Here is a 17,638-nt window from a genome sequence, read left to right as displayed (position 1 = left end):
TCCTCGTGATTCAAGAGCGCGAATACGAATATTAAGTTATTTATATAAGAAACGTAAAGGAGCGAAGGCGATTATGTATTTTCTTCTTCCAGTCAGGAGAGTTTGAATTTCACGTTACATAGAGCGATTCAAAGGGGGTACTGGACCCACGAGATATTGATTTTACGCTTATCGTGTTTTCCGTTCAAACACATCCTTGTCGAAGAGAAAGGATCGCGATTTCGTTAAATCGGATCGTGCGAACTTACATCTTTCGAGATCTGATCGCCATTATCGCCATAATTCCATTAAATCCCTCCCGATTTATCGATTCACTTCGAAGATTTTAATCATACCATCGAGTCGATTAATTTTATTACATTTAAAAAAAATTTCTTTATTCCAATTTTTAATTTTTAATTCAGATCGTAGAATTTCAATTTGCATGATCGGTGATAATAATAATTTTAAATGAAAAGTAAAAATTTTAATAGTTACCCGATGATTGGTAATAATTAACAAGTTTAAATGTGACCGCCAATATATTTTTGGAGGGAGGGAGCCACCTGTGAATTTAAGAAATCACCAGTGCGTAATTGTACGGCGTAGTGGTCGAAAGTGTTCGCGTTTCTCGTCACTTATTCTATAAATTGTGCAAAAGTGAGTGAAAATTGTGCAAGAAACAAGTGACTGGAGTGCAGTAAAAGCTGAAGAACGACAAGGGTAAGCTTTTCATCCATTTTTTTATATATATTCTTCTTAATATATTGGTTAGCAACACTCGTTGATGATTCTCGAATTGCGAGAGAAATGATTACAAACATGATCGTAGAAATGATTAAAGGCATAAATTTCGTGAAGCAAAACGTTTATAACATTAGAGTTACGATTTTACACGATTCGATTTTACGTAAGTAAATTTTCACTCTTTCGAGTGACGAAAATATTACGATCGCGAAATATCGTCTTACGTGTCGCCATCTTTCTTTTGGCGCCAAGTGCGCGCGCATACTTCTCTGACAAGTCGTCTCGAGTCGCGATTAATCACAGTGCGAAACACAATACGATACGTAAACATAACGTACGAAGCGAAGTATACGTTCGAGGATTTTATAATCTGAAAATATTTATATCCGTATATACGTTTATAATTTCACACGACAAATTCATTTATTTGTGTTTCTTAACGTGTACGAATATTTATACGTACCTGTCGACGCGAGTAAGGTATCAGTCGTGCTTCGTTCGTTCTTTCGACAACATCGTGGCGCGTGTGAGGTTAACGTGTCGCATAAAACGCGATAATATTATACCATTGTCACTCTGTTTCACATTTGTTTTAAACTCTTCAAATTTTCGAAGCAAGATCTGCATAATAGAATTTTACTTCAACAAATTAGTACTATTATCGTGGTTAATAAAATGTTTGGTTAATGGAATTTGAGGATTCGTTGTAAAAAAGTTGAATTATACGTGCAACAAAAGGTTAGTAATTTAATAATTTTAAAATTTGTTTCTGATAAAAAATTTCATATCGAATTTTTGTTTCTTTTTTCATGTAGAATTTTTCCGTTATATTATCTCATCCGTATTTTTTATTAAAAAAAAAATAATTTACATAATATATATTTGTATCGAAATAATATTTGTAAATTTTGATTTGAAATATAACATAGGATACATAAAATAGATAGATATATATATATGTAAAAAAGTAGGTAGAATAATACGTTCTTTTACAAATTAATAAAGGTCAATATCGTAACAAACGAAATGAAGAATTATTTAAACGTAATGAATATGATTGACTTAATAACAAAAAATAAAATATACGCGATGAGAAAGATATTCAACAGGTGTTTAAAAGTCTCTAAATATTTAACAATCTGCCTCGTATCTCTTGCAGCTTATGTATATTTCCATAACTTAATGAAGCTATTTAGTAAATAATTATATATAAAGAGAAATAAAATTACTTGTACGCAACAATTCGTAATATTTCGCGTTTCATCAAAATTTAATTTCTTGCATCTGAGCCTCGTATAATGAGAATGGAGGAGAATTACCATAAATTTTCCGAATAATTACACGTTATTAAATAATCATCGCCGATTTAAATTCGCCTCAATGATAACATTTTCGGACTCGATTTTATGCAGAAATTTTTCTAAAAATATTCCGAATCTTGTTTAATTTCCAAGAAAAATTCCCTTACAGGGAAAATATTCCTTAAGAAAGAAGGAAATATCGGGATAAGCGGAGTGGTATTAGCGTCGAACTAATGAAATGTAAATTAAACAACGTTGTCACCGCGACTTATTTCCTCCCCTAAATCCCACCCCCCTCGTGCGATAATCGCGCGTCTTCGGATGCAGCCGTTTAATTAACGGCGTTTCCTTACCGGGCAAACAGTCGATTCCTTTTTCTCTCTTGCTTCACGAGTTACGGTTACGGCCCTCGTTGCGCGAAGGGGGAGAAGATTCGATCTATTTGCACTACGTGGAGGATTCGCAGACGATCGAAAGGATCTAATTAAACGGGGACGTGGATCGATCGAACATCTCGGAAGAAATATTTCTTTTTTCAAATTTCCTGTGACGAGCACGTTCTCGTTGTTCGCCTCGATAGAGACGAATCGTCGATCGAGAAAGAGGGACTCGAATCGGTTCTTTTCTGTTTTTTTTTTTTTCTTCTTTTTTAAATCGTTGTCGTTTGTTTGTTTGTTTCGAAAAAAGTGGTGTTACTCGTTCTCGTAGATTTTACAGGGAATCGTCGTCCGATTCGGAATCGATTTTGGTCCCCTTGATGTATGTCGTTAGACAGTCTAAAGGAACTTTGTTCTTCTCTCTCTCTCTCTGGTGCGAGATTTAGGTGGGGGTGAAATTGGATGTTGGAGATTGGAGAAGTCGGTGGTATCTACACGATGGATCGTGTAATTTGGTACGTTTGAGGAATGGTTTATTAAAAAAGACGAGTTTTATCGGGAGGGATTTTTTTTTTTTAATTAATGGTAACGTTAGAGGTTATTTTTTCTCGACTTGTTAATTATCAACTCGCGAGAAGTTTAAAAAAAAAGAAAAAAGATCGATTCATTAGTATTCGGTAAATAGGTCAGTATCAAAGCTTCGTTGCTTCGATTCGAGGAGGGATTGGAAGAGATTAATGAGCGAAAAATTTCTTAATACCTACGTACGCCTCTCTCGACAAGGATAAGATGATGAGGAAATGATGGAAACGTGGAATCAATTTTAATTAACGAAACGATAGAAATGTGAATATCGATTAACAAATTCGACGTTCGTGGAAAGTAAAATATTTGTAATTTGCGTTCAAACGTGTAATTTACACGTGTAAATTAATATTAAATTCGCGAGGAGAAGCGTGAAACTTGATTGGAAATTGGATAAATGGGGGATAAAAATAAAAACGCGATATGTAAAAGGAAAATCGTAGAAATTGAAACTGAATTTAATGGAACGCTGGAAATTAAATGTAGATAAATAAAAGTATAATTCAAATTCGGTTTTTGTCTTCGAATGATGATACTCGGGCAAAAATTGCGTTTAAATCGTAGGCACAACGAGATTTTATTTTCTTCCATTGCGAGGCTACTCGAATTCCTACTAAACTTTTTCAACCTGAAAAATCGACGTTACGATAAAAGAATCTAAAGCGGGAAGTAGGATAATTTTCGATGAGAAGTATCTTACATCCTGCCCCTCACGCATTATTCGAATTCCATTTCATCCCCCATTCGAACAATTTTTTCCACGCCTAATAAACTCTCGATCTATCATTATCCCAAAGACCCGGTCCAAATACCACGATCAAAATTCTCCTCGCGGCATCCGATCCCCCTCTATATTCATCAACGATCGAGTCGAAGCGATCCGACGTTTTATAGAACGGGAATATCTTTGTCTGCATTTGCATTCGATGCTCTCTCCCCCATCGATCCATGGGGATACAGTTTCGATCTATCGCTTCCTCTTCTTCTTCTCTCCTCCCTCTTGAAGGAGGGAAAACTCTCGGAGGTGAGAAGGAAACGACGGAGGCGCGAAGAACGAAAAGTGGGGTCGGCCGACGAGAGGAGCGTAAGGTTTCGCTCGTTAAAATCCGTAAATAACAGCCACGTCGAGGATAACGAGGCAATTTCCGGCTGTGCTCCTCGACCACGTTCGAGTTTTGGCAGGGAACTCGGCCATTTGAATATTCCACGGATTTTTACGTATATTCTTTCTTCTTTGTTCGTTTCGCGGGGGGTGGCGTGGATCGCAGACTCGATCGGGCTTCCCTCGATCCCTCCCCGCGTTAAAGTCTATCCGAGTTTAAATCGTCGAGCATCGTGGTTTAAAGATTTTACGTTGTTTCGTTCTTGCTTCGTCGTTGGGTGTTACTTAGAGAGAGAGGAGAGAATTCTCGGGAGAATTTTAGTTTACGAGTCAATCATTTGGCACGCATCGTTTCAAATATTTATATGTTGCGCTCCCTCGATGAAGAGTTAATTTATGGTATGTCCAATTAATCGATCAAATTGCATCGAATTATTCTCAGATTATTCTTTCGAGGATTAATCTTTAGATAGATGGAAAAACGCGTTCGAAGAAACGTTGATAGAACGTGGAGTGGAATAGATCATCTTGAATCCTTGAAATCGATATCGTTTATCATATTCAATAATGGAATTTAATCGATTTAATTCTATTTTTTCCTCTCCCTCGAAGTTCGCTACGAATTCTAACTCTACAATTCCCACTCATATTTCTATGTATAGAAGATATCGACGGCGTCGCTCCAAAGTTAAAACGATAACGTTATAAATTTTATAAATAGAACTGTTCTTCCCTTAAATAATCCACCCTGTTACGCCATATTTCCAATCGATTTCATCGAAACGCGATAATTATAAATCGGGAGGAGAGGGGTTGGAAATGCACAAATATCGCATTGCCCGTAGAAGAAAGAACGGATCGGATGAGGAGTCGATAGAGAATTCCTCCCGATCCATTCCTTTCCCCTCCCTTCCTTCCTTAATAAACGCGTAATTCCTCGTCAAATATCCCCGCTTCACGGATATCCTTCTCCTTCCTCCCCAAAAGTAAAACCGAAAGTCGATCTAACTCGATCCCCTTTAATTAATCTCGTCTCTCGGTTTCTTGGATGTTTACTCGAATCTCTATCGAGCGTTATTTATCCGGAGGACCGCGGGGTCGAAAACAATCGTAACGGTAGTTGGCCGGTCCCCTTTGAAAGTGCAATTGATCGTGGAGACCAGGCATCAGAGAGTGGAGAGTTGTTACGGACTTAAGGCGTACGTGGTGGACCGTCTCTCCGTTTCCAGCCGGAGGGCTGTCTGTTGCTGCCAGCTTCGACAAAGAGAACGTCTCTCCCGTCTCTCCGTTCTCCCTTCCCTCTCTCTCGCTTCGAGAGAGAGAGAGAGAGAGAAGCGAAGGCGCAACAACAAGGCGAGCAACGTCGAGCTAGACGAGGAAGAGGAGAGCGAAAGAGCAGAAGGAGAGTGGAAAGCCTCTCCTGTGGAATACACGCGAAGAGAGAGATCGGAGTCATACACGAGAAGGAATCGCGGTAGGAGAAATGGTAGAAGGAGGAGGAAAGAAAGCGGAGCGTGGAAACTGAAGGAAAAAGATGGGAAGAAAGCGGAAGAGGAAGCGAAGAGGAAAGGAGAGAAAATTGAGGGGAGGGAGAAGAGCAAAGTGGAGAGAGAGAGAGAGAAAGGAGAGAGGGAGAGAGGCGGAACGACCCGGGGGTTGCCGTGGCGTTATCGACCGGACTGGTGGTCGGTACGAAACAAGGCGTCGGCGCCGTGGATGCCCCGGCTTCCTCAAGTGCCGGACCATCCTCCACCTCCACCGGTAGTACTACTACCACCACCATCTCCACCACCGCCACCACCACCACCGCCGCCACCACCATCAGCATCATCGCCACCACCGAGGGCAGCAGCAGCAGCAGCTCCACCACCACCACCACCACCACCACCACCACCACCAGCAGCACCAACAGCGGCACCAGCACCAGCACCAGCATCAGCAGCAGCACCAGCACCGCCACCTCCATGGAGGTCGCGCGGTTGGGCATCAGTAGAGCCCGGGACAGACTGCCGATCGCGCACACGGAGGGTGCGGGTCGTCCCTGGGATTGGTGGTCGGATCGGGTTTGGTCGGTCGGTCGGTCGGTCGTGTCCCTGTTTACGGTTCTGGTGCGCCGTATCGCGAGTTATAAAGTCGCGAGTAGTAAACGTATCCCGACCAGTGGACCGGATACCGAGAAATGATCCGGTGAGGGAGCGGGAGATGAAGACGCCTCGTGGCTAGTGTGGTGCAGTTGAGAAAGAAAGAGAAAGGGAGAGGAGCAGGAGACAGAGGAAGAGAGCGAGAGAGCGAGAGAGAGAGCGAGAGAGAGCGAGAGAGAGAGAGAGAGGGTGCAGGTGGTGGTGGAGTGGTGGACGGAGTTCGTCGGTGGCGAGTGGCGAGCGAGCGAACCCCGAATAAGCCGAGCCGCCGCGGTCCAGTGCCGTGTGAAATGGACTAGAGAGTGGATTGGTGGCCGATCCGTGGTTCGGAATTGGTGGAGGATCGAGATGTTGTGCGGATCGGGATCGGGATCGTCTCGCGCGTCGAGACGGCTGGCGTCGCGTCACCGGATTCGTCGTTGATCGGACAAAGCCGGTTCTTGTCCGATACGCTCTCCGTATGCCTCTGCGTGCGTGTGCGTGGGTGCGTGCGTGTATGCGTGCATGCGCGCCGACCAAAGACATCCTCGCGTGTGGAGCTTGTTGGTGCTCGAAATAAACCGAAAACGGTACGTTTGGTTTTGGGGGGTGGTGGTGGTGGTGGGTTTTAACGAGAGGAATAATAATAATAATAATGATGATGGAGATCGTCGATCCTTCCCTCCCCCCTTAAGAGTAACACCGGTTTAATTACAATGGAACGGATCGACGCGTAGCCTTATCGTTGTCTAATCGTGTATATAAGCGAACGAGCCGCTTCGTTCGGGCTTATGGTTTAACGGTAAACCACTTAGCAAAGTGTTAACTTTGTTCCACTCTACCCTACTTGAAGCCGTTTAAGTTCGAAGGTATGCAAATACGCGGTGGATGAAGAACTTTTAGTTAGCTTACGGTTTAATCACGGTTGAAAAGGTTCCGTAACTTTGCTCTCGTCGCTTGCCTCCACGAATGGCGAGTAACAGCTGACGAAACCGAACCGCCGGCCTCGCTTTCGATTAATTTCCTCCGCGTCTGTTTCTCGGTTACACATATCGGTGCATATGTATATATATATATATATATATATATATATATATATATATACACACGCACACACATATTTCTCCAATTCTCAACTCTTTTTCTTTCCCTTTCATCTTCCTCTCTTCTACTGCGAAAAAGTTCAATCTTCTACCCCATTGTTTACGACACGGATTCTACTTGGACTCCACAATTGGAGCTTCTGCCAAAATCGTTCGTCCTACTCCATTAGATAGATAGGTAGATGGAATCGTATCGAGTCGAAGGGAGTTGAGGAGAGGAGCGACGTTGGAAAAATATGGTTGTAAGTTGTCCATCTCCGCGTTCCTCGGCTCCATTTCTCTGTTCGTAATTCGCGGAGGGATCGATCGCGCCGACTTGGCACTTCGAACGGACAGAGTCTGGCCGTATTATTAATCGTCCCGCTCGTCCCCCGCAATTAGTGCTCTGCCAGGAATTTCATTTCGCCGGGAACGAGTCTCCTCTCCGTTCTTCCCCCCCGCCCCGATGATAATGGTTATCGATATCTCGGCCAATAGCCGAGCAACGAAGAAAGGAAACGGAATCTCGGCCTTCAGGAATCTCTCTTTGCGAAGTCGTGCGCGCAACTTGACGAAGAATGGACGCGTGAGAAACGTTTTCCAAGATTTCCAAGGTTTTTCGAAAAATTGGAAGAAATGTTTCTCCTCTCGTCAATATAGCGAGATGGATCGTAGTAATGGTTTATAGTGGAGCGATAAATTTTTCTCGAGGCGATAACTTAAAACGTCCCTTCAAATTTTTAATGCGCCCCCGGGGGAGGCGGCGTTAACCGTGTAAATTTTTATAACGGAAGAGGGCGATGTAATTTTCACGATTCCCCGTCGTCGTTGGAACAATTGCGCGCTTTATGAACGCGGTTTGTTGTTATTATTGTTATTATTTCTCTCTCCCTCTCTCTTTCTCTTTCGTTTCCACCATTCTTTTCGCGTTATCGCGCGATTCGATTGTTCGGTCGGTGACTCGAGCTCTCGTTTATTTCTTCTTCGATTTTTACGATTTTGAAGGTTTCGTTGTTTCCATCCGAAAATTTAATCCAACAGATTTTTTCGAATCGAGGAATGTGAATAATTCAGGAAGTGAAAATTTCGTGGAGACAGTTTTTCACGATTTTTCTGGTTGTTACGCGACAGGGAAATACGAAGGATAAATTAGCCTTGTCTCGTTACGCAGTCGTCAACTTTTATCAACTTTTATCTTGCATTGGGTTATCCAGTTACACTTATCGCTTTGATTCTTATTATAGATTCTTTTTTATGGAGACGTTTCGCATCATGCTATTCGTTTTCTTCGATTCTGACAATTCGTCCTTCGAGGATTCGATATTCGGAATAATTCTATCAATCTTTGTGCGAATAAAAGTTCATTTGTCGCAATGATATCACAAGCTTAATAAAATTTTGTCTTTTAAATTTCAATCGCGTCGATTGAAAATCCCTTTTAAATAATTCGTAACCATCTCGTCGCTGCCATTTCGTCGCTTCATCCCCTGGTTAATTATCATACATAGTTACTTTGTCGACGTGTCAATCGAATAAATACGATCGCTCACGATCGTTTGGGGGGAGAAGCGAAGTTGTCGATGGGAACTTAGAAATAAAGATTGGTCGGTGTAACTTGGAAATTGGAAATTCTCGCGTTGCCGCAGAACCGGTATTATTGGGTTTTCGTGTCATTTGCGGCGGACTCGAAACCTGCCCCTGTTACAAATTGAGTTGTCCGTGGTAATTCCCAACGGGGCGAAAAAGCCCGGTTAAACGTCTGCAGAAGCTGGAAACAAAAGCAACCGTGTTGTTGCTTTTCGACACCAGATTGTAATGTTATTATTCCATTAATCCCTCATGGACTCTTCGCTCCTTCGTCCCGCGAATGTAATTTTAAATTCGTGGTTAATTCGTTTACACCTCTCCGAATTTCGTTCGAAGATTTGCAAACAACTTTTCAACGTTTTCCTTCTTCTCGATCTCGATCCATCTATCTCGTTCGCATTCGATTTTTCAGAGAATTTAATTTCTCCTTCTTTATCTCCGAACGTTCATTGTCGAGGTGAATATCTCGCTCGCGTGTCCCCCTTTTTCTTTCTCTCCCTCGTTTCGTACGTTCATTGTCTCTCTCTGTTGCAGAAAATCGCGAGCGAACCGCCACCACGGGAACAAACTCGTCGTCGCGCGACGAACGACCGCTACTACGAGTAATAAAACGAAGGAATTGATGCGTACAAGAGTAACGACACGACAGAAAGTATAACAGAGCGAGGAGAAACTACGAGAACTGCCAAATCGTGCTACCCAAGTCCACGCTCCTCCTAATAATAGCAAAACTTTCGAAACTGACCTTCCCCTCCCCCGATCGAGTACCGATTAGCTGTCACCGGAAGCTGATCACCGCGCGTGGGTTGGCGCCAAGGCGAACGTAATCGCAGCCCTTCGATGCTTCTCTCGGACTCGTCGGCCCGCGTCGTCGACCGAATCCTCTCGCGGTTGACGGCGGAGACGACGATCGTCGCGAGAGCGAGGAGCGAGAACAACGAGTTCCGGTTGACGCGGAAGCTCGTTGCAGGCAACTCACGTCCCCGAGGATGGAACTGAGAGCCCTGGATCCGATCGGCACCGCGTTGGCACCGATTACTCGCGAGTTTATCCCTTTGCGAGCGACGAGCGAGCAGACGAAGCGTTCCGGGGTGGTGAACGAGGGTGGCTCGAGCGAGGAGGAGGTATCGAAGGAGGGAGAGAGTTGGGAAGAGGAGGTAGGGGTAGAGGAGGAGGAGGATAGAAGGGCGCGAGAGGAAGAGGAAGAAGAGGAAGAAGAGGGACGTCGCCTGGGAGGAGGGCCCCACAGATGCGGGGCCCGGAGGGGCCAGTCCGCGGCGGCGTGACGCGATGCGGACGTCCTCCTCCTCGAGGAAGAGGAAGAGGAAACAGGTCTTCTCGCCTATCCTCGACCCCATCCAAACTCTGCCTCCCTCGTTGGACGATCGCCTCGTCGAGCCCGTGCTTAGCCGCTGTTCCGCTCGCCCGGTTCACCGTCGTCGAAGGTGGCGGTGGCCGGAGGACGACGAGTTCGAGGGGACGGTGTGGCGGGACGTTTGCGAGGACGGTGGCGGGAGGTGGAGGAGAAATGGGGGGCGCGAGTGGAGCGAGGGCAGGGGGGACGGGGGGTCGAAAAAGTGTTTGGCCGCGTTGGTGGTGTTGCTCGGCCTGTTGTGCGGACAGTGGTGCGGCGGCGGGGCGGAGGCCCTCGCCGGCAGCCAGAAGTACAGCACGAGGACGGTGAGGACGAGATACGGGACGTTGCGCGGCGTCGAGGACAGGTCGGCCACCTCCGTGGAAACTTATTACGGCGTCCCGTACGCCACACCCCCGATCGGGGCGTTGCGGTACATGCCGCCGGTCACCCCGACCCCGTGGCGGGGCACCAAGCTGGCGGACACGGTGCCGCCCGCGTGCCCCCAGAGGCCGCCGGAACCGGACTCGAGTCTGCCGCGCTCGAAACGCGCCTACCTCGAGAGGCTGGCGCCCATGCTTGCCAACCAGAGCGAAGACTGCCTATACTTGAACCTCTACGTGCCCAAAACTCCTCACGGTGAGTTACCCAAACTTGTCGCCTCTTTGTCGTCACGCTGTACCCTCGTTGCGATTCCACGTACGAAAGATCGAGTCGGTCGCGGTGGATCGAGTAACGATAGATGGAACGAGAGAGGACTCGTCCATTTGATCGCGTTCGAAGGGTATAGCTCGAAGGACGTGTAATTTAATCAATTGTTAACGTTAATAATTGAACGCGACGGTATTACGGTGTAGATGTCCGGTTATCGCCGGGGATCGCGAATTCGAAGGGATGAAATCTGGTCGGAGATAAGGGACGGATCCCCTTATCGCGATGTCGAAACGTTGAACGTTGTACGATGCATTTACAGCGTGAATAATTAGACGCGATAACCAAAGTGTTTGCTCGCACGCGAGACGTCAAGTGAAATTTTATGGTTAACGCATTCGTCTTCCCCAACGTGCGATTATAGCCACGACTGGTTTTATCGTTCACGCTTCTCGACGCTCATTTATCGTTTAACGATCATAATCCGTGGCTCGCGAGGTAGTCACGAATGCGATGAAACGTAATTTCCTTCCCTCCTTCTCTCCCGCTCCTCCATTCCCGATCTCTTCGATCCGTAATTTGCTTTCTTCCTCCGTTTTACGATTCGACCGCGATCGAGTAATAAAAATGTAAATTTCCACCCGTGCTGTTAGATTTTATTATCGATACGTATTGGCAAGATTCGGGGAATGACAGAGATCATTCGAAAGGGAGGAATCGAAAAGGATTTAGCAGGGTTTCTGTTGGAGGAAAATAACGTTTATAAATGCTGCAATTTTTAACTCTTCTAACGATATCGATAGGAGGCATGACGATTAGCCTTTTTGGCGGGAATGGAAAATGCGGGAAGGGAGGAAGATATTTTCTTCGCTCGACACGAGGAGTTTGCTGCTTGTTTATAAGCCGCTTCTTCCTCTCCAACGCTTTCCCGTTTTGCTTCATAACATTACGCAACTCTTACACGTTTCTGACGTAGTTAGCTCGATCGACAAAAATGTTGTTCGTGATTATAATTACACCGTGTATTCGGTACAAATAAATTTCGAGGAATTTAAAATTCTATCCGGATTACGAATCGAGGCAACTTTCTTTTTTTAAATAAAAATATTAATTACACTCGTTAGTTTAGGATTCGAACGATACAAATCGATAAATTCCGAGGAATTTAAAATTCTATCCGGATTACGAATCGAGGCAATTTTCTTTTCTTCTTTTTTTGGATAAAAATATTAATTACACTCGTTAGTTTAGGATTGAAACTCTAATTAGTTTCCAGCGATGTCCCACCGTTGAATTAATCGTGTGTGATAAAATTTAATTAAAATTTTGCGCGAGATCAAATTGTTATAAAAATTGCATTATTTAGAAAAGTAACATTTAAAAATTTCTACCTTATTTCTTTCGTCAATTTCCGTGTTCCCTTCTGTAAGGATTTTCTTCGATTATAAAGTAACGCTCAGAGTATATACTTGAATTTTATTTTCGAGCTTAGCGTCGATCGATTCAATCGCTCCATTTAGAGAGAACTACGCTTCGTACTTCGTATATATCTTTTTCAAAAAAGTGCTTGCCCTCCGTCTCCTTTGCACCCACTTTTCCTTCGCTCTACTCTCATTTTTCTTTGAGCAACCCTTACCTGATCGAAGAGAAGTTTACCAATCGCTAGTCGCGATGATGGAGCGAAAGTAAATGAAAATGGCAAAGACCTTCTTCGCTACCTCCCCTTATTCTCTCTTTCTATCTCTAGTTCTTCCTGATCCCAGATCGCTGTTACATTCTCTTTAAAAAAAAAAAAGAAAGAAAAAATTCTACTCAGAGTTATTGATCGATCGGTTCAGAAATTCTGCGAGGAAAGATATCACGCGCGTAAAAGAATTATTATCGTCCACGTTTAATCGGCGAAACGACGGTGGAAAATATCCCGTCGAAACCGAAATCTCGTTTCTTCCTTATCGCGTGTATCGCGAGTCGAACGGTACGAGCGAGTTCACTCGATGAAACGGGATTATTTCGGGACAACAGATTAAAATCGGCACGGTAGAAATAAGTTTAATCGGATCACGTTCCACCCCCACGTTCCGTGTATCGATACGGGCGTTGCGAGCAAATTCTTTTTTTTTTTTTTTTTTTTTTTTTCTCGACACGGTGTTGAAACCGTGTACGTACACGCGAACGAATCTTTGTCGGACGAGAAATACATCCGTTTGGTCCAACGGCCAAGTGGTTCTCGCCAAGAGGCGGTGGTTCCCGCGTCAATTGCACAATTGCCAATTGCCCGCTCCACCATTTCTCCTCACCCTCTCTCCCTCCCCCCCTATTTTTCTAAGCCCCTCGATGTTTCAGCAAATTCAGGAAGGGTACTTTTTTTTTTCTCTCTCTCCCGTCAAATTTTAACAGCGAGCTTTTCTTTTTTTTTTCTTTTGGAGAGAGAAGGAATTGCACGATATATATATTTTTAAATTTCTTTTTTTTAAGAAATTATAGGAATCGTAGGATGGATAGATAGATTTGGAGAATATATTTGTCTGAATACCAAATTTTGGGAGAATTTGGATCGTATCTTTTTTTTCTTTTCTTTTTAAGAGAAGATACGAAAAGCGAAATACGAGTGCAACAAGATAGTTCGAAGACAAAAAGAAAAAGATTGGAAATATTTATAATATATTGTTACTCGTAGATGAAAGATAAACGCGTTAAATATAGATTAGAAATGTTTTCATATAAATTTTTTTTTGTTTTACTATCGAAAATTGTTTTAGTGCTATTTAAATATAGATAATTTTACGACAAATTAATATGGTGTCACGTATAGTTCTGGTGATGAGTTTATTATTCTTTTCATATGTAATCACTTCAAGTTCAGCTAATAATAATTATCGAAATAGAAATGTCTATTGTATAACACATATTCTTATCTATATTTAAATAGCATTAAAACAATTTTCGATAGTAGAACAACAATTCTAATCTATATTTAATGCATTTATCTTTCATCTACGAGCAACAATATATCATAAATATTTCTAATCTTTTTCTTACTGTCTTCGAACTATCTTTCCTCTTTATCGATCGAAATAATCATGAAAAGCTACGTAACGAATTTCCAAAGCAGGGTAATTTTCGAAAGAAAAAAAAAAAAAAGAAGAAAAACTTGTTCCGCGAGACGACCATCCCATTAAACTCCCTTTGATTCGATCGATAAGGTAGATGGAGATCCGGTTGCGCGCGATACATGAAAAATGAGCGGGTCGTGGAATGAGAGGGGGATAAGATTTCGCGGTGAGAAGAGGCGCAGGGGGTGCCGATTACCGAGCTTTCGATATCTTCCCTCCGACTTGCTCCCATTTTCGTTGCTCGGATTTCGAGCGGAGATGGAGGTGGAGGAGGAGGAGGAGGAGGAGGAGGAGAGACGGTGAAAGAAGGCGAGGGGAGGGGAAGAAAGGAGGAGAGGAAAGAATGGGCGGGATCGATCGGTCGCGATGCGATTCCTGATTGCGAGCCAAGCGAAACGAGGAGACGCGAAAATCCAGACTTTCCGTTTATACCTTTCGAACTTGCTCTTCAAACGAGTCGAAAATAGCCGCTTCTTCTTTATAGGGATATAAGGGGATGGAATCGAAAGGGAGGGATACAATTTTTTCTTTCCGAGGGCTACGTTTTCGAGCGGTGGAAAGAGTGAAATTGGAAAAGTTTTCAACCGGAATTTGACTAATTCCCGTTCGATCGAAATGCCAATGACGATTATTATCCAGCAGGAGGAGATGAAAGTTTGCAAAATTGAAAAGTTTCTCGTCGAGCGTGAACAGAATTTTCTTTGAAGTAAAAAAATTTTTTTTCCCTTTGGGCGTGGCCCAGGAGGAGCTTAATTTCGAGTTCGAGTTAACGTGGTATCCGATATTAACAGCGGTGTTAATGAAGAGAGGAGGTCGGTGATTAGGTTTTGATAAGATGGAGGGATAAGTGGTGGACTGGCTCTCGTAAGATTGATTTTTGTTTCTGAAATTTTGATGCTCTCCAAGCGGGTCTATTAATCTTCCTTGTCAGCGTACAATGCGTTCACCATTGAACCGCCAGGCTTTCGTATCTCTACGCTCGAACGGTGTACATAAAAGGTGGAATTCGCTGGAATAAAGATCGATCATTACTTTGTCTACCGGTGTTGTTGTATCGTTACTTTAGTTAGCACGCGAAACTGTATTATCGGACAAAAGGAACGACGAAAAAATGCTTTTTTGGCGGCCAAAATTTGTTGAGGAAAGATTACACTCCTTTGTTAATTCGTTTCTTTTTTAACGCGAGATTGATGGATTGATGATATTCCCCAAAGAGGGATAATTAACATAATCCAAGTTTTTTGACCGTATTAAAGTGCACTCGATCGACTCTTTCAACTCTGAATAATTGGATTACTTATATATTATATATATATGTATACAATATACATATATATATAGAAAGAATTGTTTGTTTTAATAAATTGTACTCGATTCCCCTTTACATAGCTTTCTGGATCATTTCATCTTTTATGCATGTGTATTGTTGCATATTCATTAAATACTTTATCGTTTTAATCGATAATTCAACGTGGTAGAGGCAAAGGCGGTATAAAAGTTGGTTACATTATAATTTCACGATGGAGTGTAAGAAGAGGGATAAAAATGAACGTCGCGTCTGATCAACGCGGCGCTCTACTACTTGCACATTTCCGGTAGTAAAAGTCAACTTCGTCGCTTGCTTAACGCTTCGATCGAAACGAATTCACTCGTATTGCCACTTCTTTTTAACACTTAGAATTTCGATCCATGTATATGTATATCGAAACGACAAACGGATAGCCAATTAAAATGCAAAAAGAGGAAAAGTTTGAATAACGAAGAAATATCGCATCGAGTAAATTCTTTTGAAAACTCTTTCTTTAAGATTCTTCCGTAATAAAGGCCTCGATATTAACGCGTTGCAACGATCGACTCGAAGATGGGTTTAAGTCAACGACTCATCCAACAAAGTGATACGGTAATGTTGGCGCGAGCCGTTCACTCGTTTCAACGACCTTAAACGCGTTTCTCAGTAATTATACGAATACGCCTCAACAATAATCGTTGGTCTCTGTTATCATTATTTCATTTCCCCGGATAAGGGCGAGATATCTCGCATATCTTTTCACTAGAATTCAGGTTATCCAACTTTCATCTTCGAATCGAATGGACGAGAAAAAAATGATATTTCTTTCAAACTTTTAACTCGTAAAATATCCAAAGGGTTTTCGTATTTTTAATATTTAATCATTCGGTTCACATTTTTCTGGCTGTGCGAAAAACGCGATTTTTTTTCTCCCCTCCATATATATATATATATATATTAATTACACCGTCGCGAACAAACGATAACTCGAATTTTATCGCGCGTTTTTACCCGCGTGACAAATTTCTCGGTGATTTAGCTCTCGATGGGGAAACGAGGGCGCGCATATAAATTTGCGTTTTATTATTCGAAATCGAAACAGCACATTGTTCCCGCGAAATGAAATTGGCCATGGTCCAACGTTCGACTCGTGGCGGGCGTTGGAAGGAAGGGGCGCAAGAACGAAAATAATGCATATTTCATGGATTTTCGAAAATCAAAATAAAAATTCCGTTTGTTGAGTAAGAGTAAGAGTGAAGGCGAAGTTTGGAGAGGAGAAAATTTATTCGGGATACGCGTTTGATTCATCGTTTCCAAATTGAATTTGATTTAAACTGTTTTGCCAATGTGAGTTGATCTCGTGAGGATGGTGGCCGCAAGCATTTTCCTAACTTTCCTTGCTTAACGCTTTGATTCTCCGCTCTCGAGATTAATAATGCGTTTCGATTCGTTTATGTTTAAATCGAATTTATTCGAAACGAATGAGATGGAAATTTGTTTTGAAAATTATCTTAAAAGAAATCTTCCTCCCCTCTTTGTTCTCTCCGTCCAATATTTTAATATTTATGATAAATATGAGTAAGCAAGAAAAGTAAAAGATTTCGCGAAGATCCATTTTTCGTACGATTTTACTCGATTATTCGAACGATCAAAATTCATTTGCGACGATGAATACGGATATAGGTATTAATACTAGAAGCACAGAAATGATATCTATTTCATCGGTATTAAAAATTAAAGTTTCATTTTCTGAATGGTACGTGTTTGCGGGGATAAATATTAAAGCGTGTTTTTCACGAGCATGTTTATAATTCATCGACTCGTCCTGTTATTCCATTATAACAAGAAAATTAAACTTTTAAATATGCAGCGTATATACATTTTTTCGCCACGAAGAAACGATCTTCCGTGCAACGATCGAACCGAGGAGTTCGAAAAAAAAAATATCGAAAATAGATTTCTCGCGGGAAACTATTTTATCGCGGACGAGAGAGAGAGAGAGAGAGAGAGAGAGCTATCTTATCGATCGATAGATTCTCTCTCTTTTTTTTTTAGTTATTTTCGTGGAGAAAGAGGCAATTGGTGCGTAAAATCGAGAGCTCCGTGCACGAGGATAGAAAAAAAGGACGTTAAAAATTGCGTCAAAGATGAAGAAGACTTCGCCATGCGAACGCTTATAACGATTCCCCGCGTAACATTGCGAGGATTAAGAATGCGTCCCCTCCCCTCTCTCTGCTCTTTTCTTTGTCGTTGCTCTTTCGTTTCTTCCTTCTTTCGAGCTCTTGGAAAAAAATATTTGCCCGCGAGAGAGATTTTATTAGCGCATCGTTGCTTGTCGCAGTGATAAAACGA

At 42.6% G+C, this 17,638-nt stretch overlaps 1 protein-coding gene across 6 annotated transcripts in view; it reads left to right on the top strand.

Moving 5' to 3' along the window:
* The first annotated feature begins 1,201 nt into the window (after nucleotides 1-1,201).
* LOC410779 (neuroligin 2) overlaps nucleotides 1,202-17,638 on the top strand; it is a 58,916-nt gene continuing 42,479 nt past the window's right edge. Inside the window, exons 1-2 of one of the 6 annotated variants that reach the window (XM_006571494.3) lie at nucleotides 1,202-1,464; nucleotides 9,415-10,873. In XM_006571494.3, coding sequence (XP_006571557.2) covers nucleotides 10,171-10,873 — 703 coding nt within the window. In that variant the 5' untranslated portion in view covers nucleotides 1,202-1,464; nucleotides 9,415-10,170. Of the gene's footprint in view, nucleotides 1,465-6,082; nucleotides 6,802-6,823; nucleotides 7,081-8,580; nucleotides 9,338-9,414; nucleotides 10,874-17,638 lie in introns of those variants that run through there. The other 5 variants (XM_016917687.2, XM_016917686.2, XM_006571491.3 and 2 more) reach the window with 5 other exon arrangements.

This window comes from Apis mellifera, linkage group LG1, assembly GCF_003254395.2.
Source record: "Apis mellifera strain DH4 linkage group LG1, Amel_HAv3.1, whole genome shotgun sequence".
Classification (NCBI taxonomy): Eukaryota; Metazoa; Arthropoda; class Insecta; order Hymenoptera; family Apidae; genus Apis; species Apis mellifera.
The sequence above is the reverse complement of the archived record's forward strand: the minus strand, read 5'-3'. Positions and strand labels throughout refer to the sequence as shown.